This window comes from Dryobates pubescens, chromosome 4, assembly GCF_014839835.1.
Source record: "Dryobates pubescens isolate bDryPub1 chromosome 4, bDryPub1.pri, whole genome shotgun sequence".
Lineage (NCBI taxonomy): Eukaryota > Metazoa > Chordata > Aves > Piciformes > Picidae > Dryobates > Dryobates pubescens.
Window position 1 is genome coordinate 39342758 of NC_071615.1, and position 12645 is coordinate 39355402.

The following is a 12645-nucleotide window of genomic DNA, read 5'->3' on the forward strand; positions in this document are numbered from 1 at the left end:
GCATAAAATACCTTTCAGTTTAGACATGAACATCTTGAATTTTTAGACAAAATGCATTAGGAAAAGTAAAACAGGATTTTTTTTTTTAGATCCTTCTCTTAAGACAGAACTCTTTCTTACTGGTTAATGAGTTATTAAGCTTTTATATATATATGTAAATTTTTTTTTTACCCTAAAAATAATACATACTTATTCAATGACCTACAGAATATGACCAGAATAATTTTACTCAGATACTTGTTCATGGGTGGAGATGGGTTACTTGTATGCAAATAAAACTATCTGGAATACACATACAGAAGGTATTATGCTTACTTCAATAAAAGTTGTCTTTGTAAGTGACTTCATTGGTTAGCTTGTTTTGAGTTACTTGAGTACTTCAAATTGGAAGACAACTGCAAGTGAGTATTTGGTAACTAATGTGGTAGCTCAGGTGTCATTCCAGAATTATGCTTCTCTGCAGGCTTTTCTCCAGAGCAAAGGCACAGTCTTCAGTTTCCCCGCTCAGCCCTCTCTGGTTTGTCCACCACAAGCATGCCCTACAGATACAAGAGATGGTTACTTAAATAGCACATTCCACATCTTCATCACAGCTCAAAGTCCAAGTAACACAGCTGAAAGCCTGACTATTGCCAAGATCTGAGTTGGAATAAAAGCCTGGAAAGAAGTTGCTTGCAATCCAGAAAAGGAGGGTATTAAGTAGCTTATTAGATAAAGAAATCACAGTAGGGAAGAAGCTAGATTGGCCCTATAGCTGTGTGCATCCCTTCAGGATGAGCTGGGTTTGGGAGCAGGTGTTTTCATGACTGTATATATGGTATCCATGGAACTGAGTAATCCTCAGCTTTGGTCCAAGGAGGTCAGATAGGGGGATTAGAACAGCAAGACCTGTGGAGGTGAGTAGTACAACTACCTGAAGGGAGATTGCAGCCAGGTGGGGGTTGGTCTCTTCTCCCAGGCAACCAGCACCAGAACAAGAGGACACAGTCTCAAGCTGTGACAGGGGAGGTTTAGGCTGGATGTTGGGAAGAAGTTCTTCACAGAGTGATTGGCCATTGGAATGGGCTGCCCAGGGAGGTGGTGGAGTCGCCATCACTGGAGGTGTTTAGAAAGAGACTGGATGAGGCACTTGGTGCCATGGTTTAGTTGATTAGATGGTGTTGGGTGATGAGTTGGACTTGATGATCTTGAAGGTCTTTTCCAACTGGGTTAATTCAATTCTATTCTAATAGAGTCAACAAGCCACTAAAAGCTAGGTGTTGCAGGGGATTCCTAGAGGGAAAAAAAAGGGATATTTCATTTTTCTAGTGTTCCTGAGACTGACAGCCTCGGAGCTGCTGTTCGCTGTGTGCTGCCAGACTTCTTTGAAGGACTGGTTGACTATTTCCCTGAGCTTTGCAGTGGCTTGGAACATTGGGTGGAAGGGACTGTTTTGTGCCTTCCTGAGAGTTATGTGGGAAAGGGGATGCTTTGGAAGAGGAGGGGGAGAATGTGCAGGGTGATGCACTGAAAATGGTAGCATGAGTGCACCCCAGGTACATCTCTGGGAACAACAAGAGAGAGAAACTTAACTATATTAGAAATTATAAAGTCAATAAAAGTGGGCATTGTGTGTGAAATATTTAATTGCTGTAATTGTGTCCAGAGGAAAGAGACTGGGGAAAGAAAGGCTATCAGAAAGCATCATCTTTTGGTTAGTGACTGAGATAAAAACTTCAGTGAGAGGCTGTGTTGTAAAGTCCAGAACCTCCTCTTCTAAAAAGTCTGCAAGAGTTGCAGCTGGCATGTTTCACTCTGCTTTGGCACATGCTTAAACAAGAATTTTACTAATCCTCATTCATCCAAGTAACTTAAAATTTCTGGATTTATCCTGTGGATATGACATGTGGAATGTGGAGGTTTTTCAGAACTTACATCAACATTTGTGACAGCCCGTTATAACAAACTAGTTTTGCTGTTGAGTGCCACAGAACAGCTTGCAGCTTTGTTTCTGAAGTTCAGTTACTTTGACAGTAACAAGCATTTATATAAACACCCTTAAATAAAGCCAGGATTTGTTTTGTTAAGAAGCTTCAAGTGTCTGTGGTAAGCTCTTAACAGCTTGCGAGAAGCAGCAGGAGGTATGAGTAAATCTACCTAGCTGTACCTGGAGGTTGCAGTTACGTCTGTTGTGGCTAATGGCCTTGACAGAGGGTTGTTGTCTGGGGGCCAGACTGCCTTAATCGAGTTCAACCAGGGACAGCTGTAGAAAATGCAATGTGAGTGCTGCATTTCTGTGTTCCTAAGGCTGCTTAGAGTTGTGATTATGAAAGGTAAAGTCTTGGTTCTGCTGTCCTGGCTGGTCCTAAATGTTTGCACAAAACCTATTTTTGTGAATACGTTGATCTCCTCTTTTTCTGAAGGTTTGTGTTTTTGAACACGCTGTAGAAATGTGACCATAGTGCTTCAAAGAAAGCAAGACAGGAAAAATGGTGTTCCTACAGTAGAATTAAGTACACATAACTGACTTTCTCATTTCTCTGCTCTCAGATCTAGCAATGCGTAATGATCACAGACATTTGATAATCTCTTCAGCAAGGGAAATAGGAGTGTGAAATTTGAGAACAGTTTCAATAGTTGCTTTTGCTCCCCTTGATTTAGTTATTCCCATATGTTTGTGTGTGTTTTGGTGTTGGGGAGATGAAAAGGAGAGTGCAGCAAGGGTAAACACTGCAAAATCTCCAGAGGCCGTAGGAGCCAGATAAACTTCTGACGTGTTGACCAGCATGGGAAGAATATGTTTAGATGCCGTGATCATTTCAATCGCTGGCTGATAAGAGATTTTAACAGGAAGTTTTAAAACTGACTCTCTCTCCTTTATTTCTGTTGTAGATGAAAAGGAGAAATTTGAACCCACAGTCTTCAGGGATACAATTGTCCAAGGCCTCAATGAAGCTGGGAATGACCTGGAGGCTATAGCCAAGTTTCTGGATGCAACAGGCTCACGCCTTGATTATCGCCGCTATGCTGACACTCTCTTTGATATTTTGGTAGCTGGCAGCATGCTAGGTAACCTGCAGTGTACCTGAGACAGAATTTTAATGATCAGCCTTGCTTCTTTTGAGATGCTGTATTCCTTTATAAAGTAGACATTATAAACTGTATTGCAGTTTCAGTTATCTAGATGCTTCCTGCATCTGTGTTGTTGATTGTTTGTAGTGTAGCAATACCTAGGGACTGGATTCTCTGAGACATTATGCAAATACCACAAAAAATGGATACTGCTCTGATAATCCTTCAGTCTGAGCTGAAACAGCATAAAATTGCAAGAGCAAAAGAAATGAGACATGAACTAGGGAAAACAATACATAAATATTTTTATTACCATAAAAAAAGTATAATACACTCTTGCAAAGCTTGCTTTGTAGATGCTGCAACAAAGTCTAGCTAAGAGAAGAAGTGAAGGATAATGAGGAGTGCTTTGTGGATGTTCATGGACTATGTCTCCCAGGTATCAATGGCAGCTTGGGCAAAAACAGAGCTTTCACTTTTCTCCCAGTTTTGAGTTAGTTGGCTCTGTTTACTGATCACATTGGTTTGATTTCTGCTTCCTGCCCCTTGGTATTTAAGAAGAGATGATGTCTTCGTAAAACATGAGGCAATGCAGGAAACAAAAGCCAGTGAAAATACCTTGGGGTGAAAAAAGCTCTGAACAAGATAAGCCAGGAGAAAACTTCTGCAGCAGTGTTTTGAACATTTACATGGGCTTGGTGGGCATTACAGGGATTAGGATGATGTCCCAAGTCCTCAAATTAGTACATAATGATGATATTTTTCCCTTTAGAAAGAGTTTAGGCTATTGTAGTGTTTAAAGTAGTTAAAATATGTGCAAAGGATATGCTCCAACCCATAGTTACTCTATCACGCTGAGTGCTTTCAAAACCAGCTGGGATTTCATAGTGTGAACTGAATGTCTCAGTCCTGTGGGGTGTGTGCCATCTACGGTACAGCATATTGACCACTTGTGCCTTCTGTCAGGTTCCACAGCCTTGCAAAGGCTCCTCTAGGTGTTTAAGAGGGGATTATATGTGGCACTTGGTGCTATGGTTTAGTAGTCATGAGGTCTTGGGTGACAGGTTGGACTTGATGTTCTTTGAGGTCTCTTCCAACCTTATTGATTCTATGATTCCATGAAAGCTAGGTCTCTCTCCGTTTCCCTCTCTCCCTCCCCTGCTAGCTCTAACCCTTTCCTTTTTCCTCAGTGATAGGAAGATGAGACTTATTAGACTTAGTAAATTTGATAGAATATTCTCTGAGTGAAATGTTCTTGCTGTTTTGGTTTTTTTTGGTTTGTTTGCTTTCTTTTAGCTCCTGGAGGCACACGCATAGATGACAATGACAAGACCAAGATGACCAACCACTGTGTATTTTTTGCAGATGAAGATCATGATGCCATCCGAAATTATGCTCAGGTCAGTAAAGGCATTGTTGTTTTTCATGTGTTTATCAAGAGGGATTGCAGTGGAACCTCTGCAGTCTGTCTAGGCTGGCAGTAGGCTAGTTACAGGGTAACTTAAAATCTATTTAACAGGTAATCTGCCCTAACCTATAATTTTTAGATAAGGAAATAGAATGTCTAAGGTAATTAGCTGACAATGCTTTCTTTTACAGAAAGCAGTCTTGCATATTTCAGGCTGCCATTGGTTCAGTATATTTTTGGACACTGTGCTACAGGCTGGGGTCAGAGTGGCTGGAGAGCGGCCAGGCAGAGAGGGACCTGGGGGTACTGGTTGATGGTAGACTGAACATGAGCCTGCAGTGTGCCCAGGCAGCCAGGAGGGCAAATGGCATCCTGGCCTGCATCAGGAACAGTGTGGCCAGCAGGAGCAGGGAGGTCATTCTGCCCCTGTACACTGCACTGGTTAGGCCACACCTTGAATCCTGTGTCCAGTTCTGGGGCCCTCAGTTTAGGAAGGATGTTGACTTGCTGGAACCTGTCCAGAGAAGGGCAACAAAGTTGGTGAGGGGTTTGGAGCACAAGCCCTGTGAGGAGAGGCTGAGGGAGCTGGGGTTTCTTAGCCTGGAGAAGAGGAGGCTCAGGTGTGACCTTATTGCTGTCTGTAACTACCTGAAGGGAGGCTGTGGACAGGTGGGGGTTGGTCTCTTCTCCCAGGCAACCAGCACCAGAACAAGAGGACACAGTCTCAAGCTGCACCAGGGGAGGTTTAGACTGGATGTCAGGAAGAAATTCTTCAGAGAGAGAGTGATTGCCCATTGGAATGTGCTGCCCGGGGAGGTGGTGGAGTCACCATCGTTGGAGGTGTTCAGGAGGAGACTTGATAGGGTGCTTGGTTGCATGGTTTAGTTGATTAGGTGGTGTTGGGTGATGGGTTGGACGCAATGATCTTTAAGGTCTCTTCCAACCTGGTTAATTCAATTCTATTCTATTTTTGTTGACCTTTTCTGTATGCACATGTTTTTAGAAACACATGAAGTATGCGAACGACAAAAATTATGGAGTTCACACCTCCAACCTCTAGTTGTATAACTTGTTAGAAACTGGGCATATATTCCAAGAGCTTTCATTTTTTCTGTGTATATGATACAGTATTCATTTTTGTAGAAGTAGGGCTTGCATGAATAACCCAATGCAAATTAACACAAAAAAAAGCAGTGAAGCCTAAAACATTGAGGAGAAGCTAATGTTGTGTAATTTCTTAATGGAAGATAATAATTATATGTGAAATTACACTAAGAATTCTTTTCTAAGTTCAAAACCACCATGAAGTTCTGGATATCAGTGTTGCATAAAAATGCAATACCACTGAAAGCCCCATTTGCCAAAAGTCTATTGTTACTTAATGGACATATTAATCTTTTTAAATTGGGGTTTTGGAGACCATAAGTGAAAGTGTAAAAACCACTGTCCCTGCTAAAGTGTTGCAGGTAAGTTGCTGAAAAGGTGCATGGTTGATTGAAGAGGTGCTGGGGTCAGAATCTTCACTGGTAATGAAAGTTTGCTAAATATCAGAAAGCTCCTTGAAAAGCATAGTTTTTAATAATCTGAAGTGAAATAGACATGTTTCTGGAAAGGGAGCTAATATACCTTGTATGTCAGCTTTACCATCTCTTAAAAATAGGATATTCTGCTTCAGGAAAATCTCTGTTGTGGTAGACATTGATTCTGTCTCCTTGAATTTTAATATTTTAATGATTTGATTAAAAAAATTGGCAGCAGCAGTCCTGCAAGGAGAAATGTAAAGTTAAAGACTGCATGTTGGAAAAAGGAAGGAAAGGCTTCAGGATTTGAAGCAGTGAAATTTTCAATATAGTCTCTGCATTTCAAACCAAAAGCCACCAAAATGAGTCAACATTTTGTAGTTGATGCCTGAAGAGGTGTATCCTTTTATGTAGATGTAGCTTTTTTTCCCCCCCATGCTTAATGAGAAATAGAGCGCTTACTGTATTATGGAAAAGTGGAGTTAAGGAAGCTTTACAACACTATTTTAGCTTATCTTCTAGATAACTCCTGACTGTGACTCCCAAATCAACCAGTAGTGTGACTGGGTTTTGTTGTTTTAGTTATGGAAACAATACAAAGAGTGAAAACTCAGGACAGGGGGGTGGGGAGAGGGGAAGGCAAACAAACAAAAACCCCACAAAGAAACCTCAAACCCACCCTCAGAAATCCAAACAAAAACCTCTACAAAACCAAACTAAAGCTAGCTTTGATTTTTGTTTTGTGGTTTTGTTTTTTTTTTCAGATTATTTGCTTGTGAAGTGTCCTTCTGTCATGTACAGGGACTTACAAATGTACACAAAATGTTGTTGGGACATGTGAACAAGATGCATTTTCATCTTACACCTTCTTTTATCCGAATTCTGTATCTCTCCACCTCTCAGCGTGGCCACAACTTGATTTTTCAGTTGTTTGGAGCCAAAATGCTACCATTTGAGGGTGTTTGTTTATGTTCTATGAAAATTGAATTGAAACTTTTTAAGCTTAATTACTACCCTCCCCACCATCCAACCTGACAATAGTATAATTAGTTCCCTATATAAACCTCTCTACCCCTGACAGTGAGTCACATGTTTTGTGCCCTTCATTCAGTAGGGAGGCCAGTGATTTACCTCGTATCTTACTTCTCCCTTTATCCATCTGAGTGCACCCTGTACCTGTGCTGCTTCTGCTGTCATAGTCAGTGGTTGCATAATGGAAAACACATGGTGAAAATTGGAGACATGTTGTGTCCAAGATCATACTTCTTGTAAAAGCTTTGTCAAATGTTCTTCCTTTTTCTCTGGCAGTAGTGTGTTTTAATGTAAGTGTTTACATTAGTGGTTTTGTCAGTGATCCTGCATCTACTTAAGATGCCCATCAGTGCACCTGATTGCCTCATTCCACCAGCTTACCCCTGACAACTTCCCCAGACAGCTGCATTACCAGGGGAAGGTGCAGAGTTAACCTTTTCCTTCTCTTCCTCCTTTCCTCCTTTTGATCTATGACTAGGGTGAAAAGAAAAATTCAATATAACATGTAAATGTTATACTTTTACTCTTAAAAGATGACTCTTAAACTATAGCAGGTTCTACCATTCAAACATTGCTCTAGGAAGCAAGAATTGCAAAACTTGTATTTTTCCACGTGTGAACAAGCTTACAGGAAAGGATGTTTCGTGGTCTGTGATGACACAGTGCAAACAACTGCAGAAATAGCATTGTGCTGGATGCTTATTTCCTGGAAACAATGTCTAAAGGAAAACTGGGCAGTGGAATATTAGAGTCAGCAGTGCTTCCTACTTCTTTCCTGCTGAATAGATAATAAAAAGTTGAGTAATTATGGATTAAGTCAAAGATACTCTTTATGGATTCAGTAGTAGCAGTCCAGTTTTCTTTCACCTTTTTTATGAAAAAGAATGGCTGCAGTTGTTCCATTTTTTGAAGTTAATCTGTGTTTATCTTTAGGTCTTCAATAAACTTATCAGGAGATACAAATATCTGGAGAAAGCATTTGAAGATGAAATCAAAAAGGTAATGTTGGTGGCAGTCTTCTTCTGAGCATTCATACTCTTTTTCCTGGTGTCTAATATAATTGTGTAAGTACAAATATGGTCCTGTTATGTATTTTATGTAGCCCTACTGGAAAAGAGGATGGAATCTACAGGTGGCAGCTTTAATCTGCAAATTTAGCTCTGTGGGAATACTGCTGGCAGCTGTTGATGTAGAGTAATTCGGAATTAATGCTTCCTTCCGTTGCTTTGTCCAAACTCACCTTCTTATCCCAGGCTTTTTTTGTACAGAACTTCAGTGTGCTTTGAGGTATAGTTCTTGGTGAGAAGTGGTGTTGCTGTCCTACCAGTAGAACAGTTCCTGTGGATTTTCCATAAAAAAAATGCAAATCTGCTGTGCAGAATGTCACTTGATGTATGAGCATTCAAATACTCCTGTATTGTGGAAGGAATCCTCACCACAAGATTTTTGTATTTGAGGCTACAGATACGTGCAGGAGAAAGTTAACACCACTGGCACAGACTGCAGTGGTTATTTGTGGGTACTGTTTTGTGATGCTGAATTCTAAGGAGACAGGAGAAACCTGGGTAGAAAGTATCTTACAAACAAAACACAGATTCCTTTTGTCTGTTTTGTGTTCCTAGCAACAGATGTAAATATCTTTTTCTAGTGGCCTGAATAATAAACGCTGTGCTGTAAGTTGACAGGCATGCTGATAATGGCAAAACCTGTCCCGTGACTGAAATACTGTGTTTGTTAAAAATGTGTTTCTGTATTATTTAAACATTCAAAAGATTGCTGCAAAGGTCAAGTGAGGGTAAGTCTGGAGCATGATGCCTCGCTACCATCTCTTGTGGCTGAATAAATTTGGCTCTGATTAATAAGTCCTTGCTCATATAGGAAATTATTTTTGCGCTTGTGGCCAGCATGCCTATTAACTGCTGCTGATTGCTCAATGCATCATTCTAAAGACCTAAATTTACCTCTATTCCCACACAAATCCAATGTTCTTGCTGTTAATTACAATAATCATTGACATGAGAAGCGCTGACTCATAGCATTCAAGTTTCAGAGAGTGTTCAGCATATTAAGCAAATGCCGTGTCAATTCAAACCACCTCCTCTCTCTCTGGAACTTGCTTGGCCTTGAAACCTCGAAGTTTCTTGGAATTCACTTTGCACACTTAGTGCCAAGATAAGACTGTGGTTAGCATATAATTTAGCTCTTCAGCTGAGGAACAGGTGCTTCTAATGCAAAGTTTGGCTATATGCTGGCTTGAGAGAAAGCAGTAGTTTCAGGTACAGTGTGACTGGAGTCATGCTGTTAATTTAAAGCTATTGAAAGCATTCTAGCCATTTTAGTGTGGGGTCAGAGTGGGCTTGTTCACCTTGTACACTGGAAATACAAAAAGCATTTACATAAAATTACCAGATTACATCTTATATAACAAATCAGAAGATTAGATTTGCATAGTGGTCCTAGGCTGAGAGGAAATTTTTCCATTTGCCTTTGTATAGCCACCCTTGGTGCTGGTGTGAATCTGGATGTGGCTCCTGGAGACCTGGCCTTTTGGTGTGGGTGCTGGGTGTGCTCTCTTCCTCAGTTAGTGCAGTTTGTCTGAGAATTAGAAACTGGGAAGGTGTTTGGGAAGGTGTTTAGGAAGTTTTTTGGGCCTGTGTATCACACCTGCACTGTCACTGCCTTCAGACCCCTTGATAGATGTTTTTTACTTACCTTCTTTCTCCTCCTGCTCGTGTGAACCACCCAAGTGACTATCTTCTCACCACTGAAGCTGCTGGGTTTAATTTATTGCTTTAATCCCTGTGTGTAGTGACAAGTATGAAAGCAGCTGCTCATAAAGAGTCAGGAAGATAGATGTTAGCATTTCAGAAGGTGTTTCTGCAAGATTTAGCAGTTCAAAGCCTACTGCAGTTAGTTGAGGGAGATGGTTCTCTCTCTCTACTCCACTCTGGTTAGACTCCACTTGGAGTTCTGTGTTCAGCTCTGTCTGACAGATGTTGATGTGTTGGAGCAGGTCCAGAGGAGGGCCATGGAGGTGACTGGAAGCTGGAGTGTCTTGTCCCCTGTAAGGACAAGTTTTCTTTAAGGCAAGTTTGTGGTAGGATCAGTATGTCTTGAAAGGCTAACTGCATTGATGCCCATCTTTGAAGATTTTGGAGGTTCTTTCCCTCTGGAAACAACACTGTACATACTTTATAGAACTCAGTCCTTCTTTCTTGAGACATGTTTGTATCTTTCTACCCTTTGTTAATACAATTCTCATTTAGAAAGAGGAACTGTGAAATGTGCTGAGAAATAAATAGGTCTCCTCTTAAATAGACATTGTCAAGGAAGAGCAGAGGAAGTGAATTGTGCAAATTCCTAGAACCAAGTAGCATTTATTTCAAAAAAGATACTTCTCAGGTCAGAATGGCTTTGGCTTTGCAAGTAGTTTTTTTCTCTCTTTCTAGTAATGGTAATGGGGAAATTTGTGATGGCAGTTCTTGCAGATGAGAGGTTGCAGAAGGTAGCTGTTTGACTGTATCCACCAGCTTGATATTAAAATTGGAACAGCCATCAGAGTTTTAAGTCAGAATGGACACTACAGTGAAGCTTGTGTTATGTCTCAGGCAGTCTCAAGCTGCTCCAGGGGAAGTTCAGGCTCAAGGTGAGGAGAAAGTTCTTCACAGAAAGAGTAATTTGCTATTGGAATGTGCTGCCCAGGCAGGTGGTGGAGTCACCGTCCCTGGAGGTGTTCAAAAAAGGATTGGATATGGCACTTGAAGCCATGGTTTAGTTAGTCATGATGTGTTAGGTAATAGGTTGGATTTGATGATCTCTGAGGTCTTTTCCAACCTTATTGATTCTATGACAGGCTAAGAATTTGGGGGTATTTAACCTTGATAAGAGAAGGCTCTGGGGAGACCTTATAGCAGCCTTCCAGGACTTAAAGGGGGCCTACAAGAAAAACGAGGAGGGGAGTGGAGTGTAGTGATTGGGTAATGATTGCAGACTGAAAGAGGGTAGATTAGATATTAGGAAGAAGAGTGGGGAAACACTGGAGAGAGGTTGTAAATACCCTCTCCCTGCAAGTGTTCAAGCCCACACTGGAAGGGGCTTTGAGCAACCTGATTTAGTGGAAGGTCTGAAAGGGGAGTTAACCTGACCAGGTTGGTCCCTTCCAACCCAACCCATGCTATGTTAGCGCTGCTTTCTGTGTTGCTGATGGCTCAGTACTGTCTACCAATGTGACAAACTGGCAGATTCTAGAGCAACAGGCCATCTAAGATAATGAAGGTACAAAAAGACACCACACTCCTTGTGTGGACAGAATTTCTTAATTTTCACTTTTAAGGTTTCCAGGTTGCAAGAGGAGAACAGAAGCACTTGGGTTTTACTGCATGCTTTTTAATGTTATATGCCTGCCCTTACTTGTACGTATCTTTTATGCCCAGAATTTGTACCTAAAAGACTTTTCAAAGACAAAAATAGCATGGAACAGCACATTAGGTCTGGTCTTTTGCTTATTAGGCATTCTGAACTCCTACTTAAATAGGTGGGAGTTCTTATAGCTATCATAGCAATACAGGATTGTGAGCCAGAACTGTGCATTTAATGCCTGGAATCAGTCTGTATCTATAACAAAAGCAGTAATGCCAGTGCTTGGCTAACAGCAGGAAAGCATCAGCTTGGAGAACTTTCTGTGGGTGGTTTAGTACTATTCAGAAGTGACTTGGACATTTTGTGACTTCCCTGCTGAGGTTTGTAATAGTGATGGTAAAAGAAGAGCTCTTAAAGTAATCAGCAATAAAAATCTGAAACAACAGCTTTCAACTGAACGTTTTGTTCTTGTTGATGGCTCTTAAGTGGGTTTATTAAAGGTTTTGATTCTTCCTATAACCCAGTTTCCCCTTAAATTAAACTGCTTCACAATTACTTGCAAGTATAGAATAATATACATGTTATTTTCTGCTGTACAAGGGTAAGTTTATTTGAGCTGCTTTTCAGAAGTATTAGTAAAACAAAAATTACGCTAATAGCACTAACTAGTGAGAGACGAATAGAAGACAAGTTTCCTGCTCAAAACATGCTGCAGTTCAAGAACACCATAATTCAGATTCATGCTGTGATTTCCAAGAATCATGTTTCAAAAGTCTGGGAAGAAGATGAGGCTGTGAACTTGAATGACATGTTTTCAGACCTTCTAAAACATTTGAAGAAGTACAGATTTCTCAAAGCTAGAGTTGATAAATACTTGGATTTCCTTCTCTTAGGAGTGGAGGTCACAGCTCAGCTCACTTGTTTGTCATCCACATCTGTAGAAATAATAATTCCATTCATCTGCATCCCAAATTTGTGTGCATTTTTGTTGTGAGTCACAGATTGTTGAAATAAAAGTACACCTTGAGATTTTTATAGTTCCCTTTTTTCTTATGAGGAAAGGCTGAGAGATTTGAGTCTGCTTAGCCTGGACAAGATTCAGTGAGGATAAGCCAGTGCTTATCAATAATATCTAAAGGCTGGGTTTCCAGAGAATGGGGCCAGACTCTTTTCAGTGGAGCCCAGCAGCAGGCACAATCTGCAACACAAGAAGCTCCATCTGAGCAGGAGGAAAGCCTTTTTCCCTTTGAGGAAAAAAGTAATGTTAAAATGAGT

The 12645-nt window shown here is 40.8% G+C and overlaps 1 protein-coding gene across 3 annotated transcripts in view; it reads left to right on the top strand.

Annotated features, from left to right (window-relative positions):
* The window catches only part of BZW2 (basic leucine zipper and W2 domains 2), a 57331-nt gene that overhangs the window by 22319 nt on the left and 22367 nt on the right, over window positions 1-12645 (top strand). For all 3 annotated transcript variants that reach the window (XM_054161150.1, XM_054161151.1, XM_054161148.1), the window contains exons 3-5: window positions 2872-3048; window positions 4348-4451; window positions 7945-8010. In XM_054161150.1, the coding sequence (XP_054017125.1) occupies window positions 2872-3048; window positions 4348-4451; window positions 7945-8010 (347 nt within the window). The remainder of the gene's footprint in view (window positions 1-2871; window positions 3049-4347; window positions 4452-7944; window positions 8011-12645) is intronic.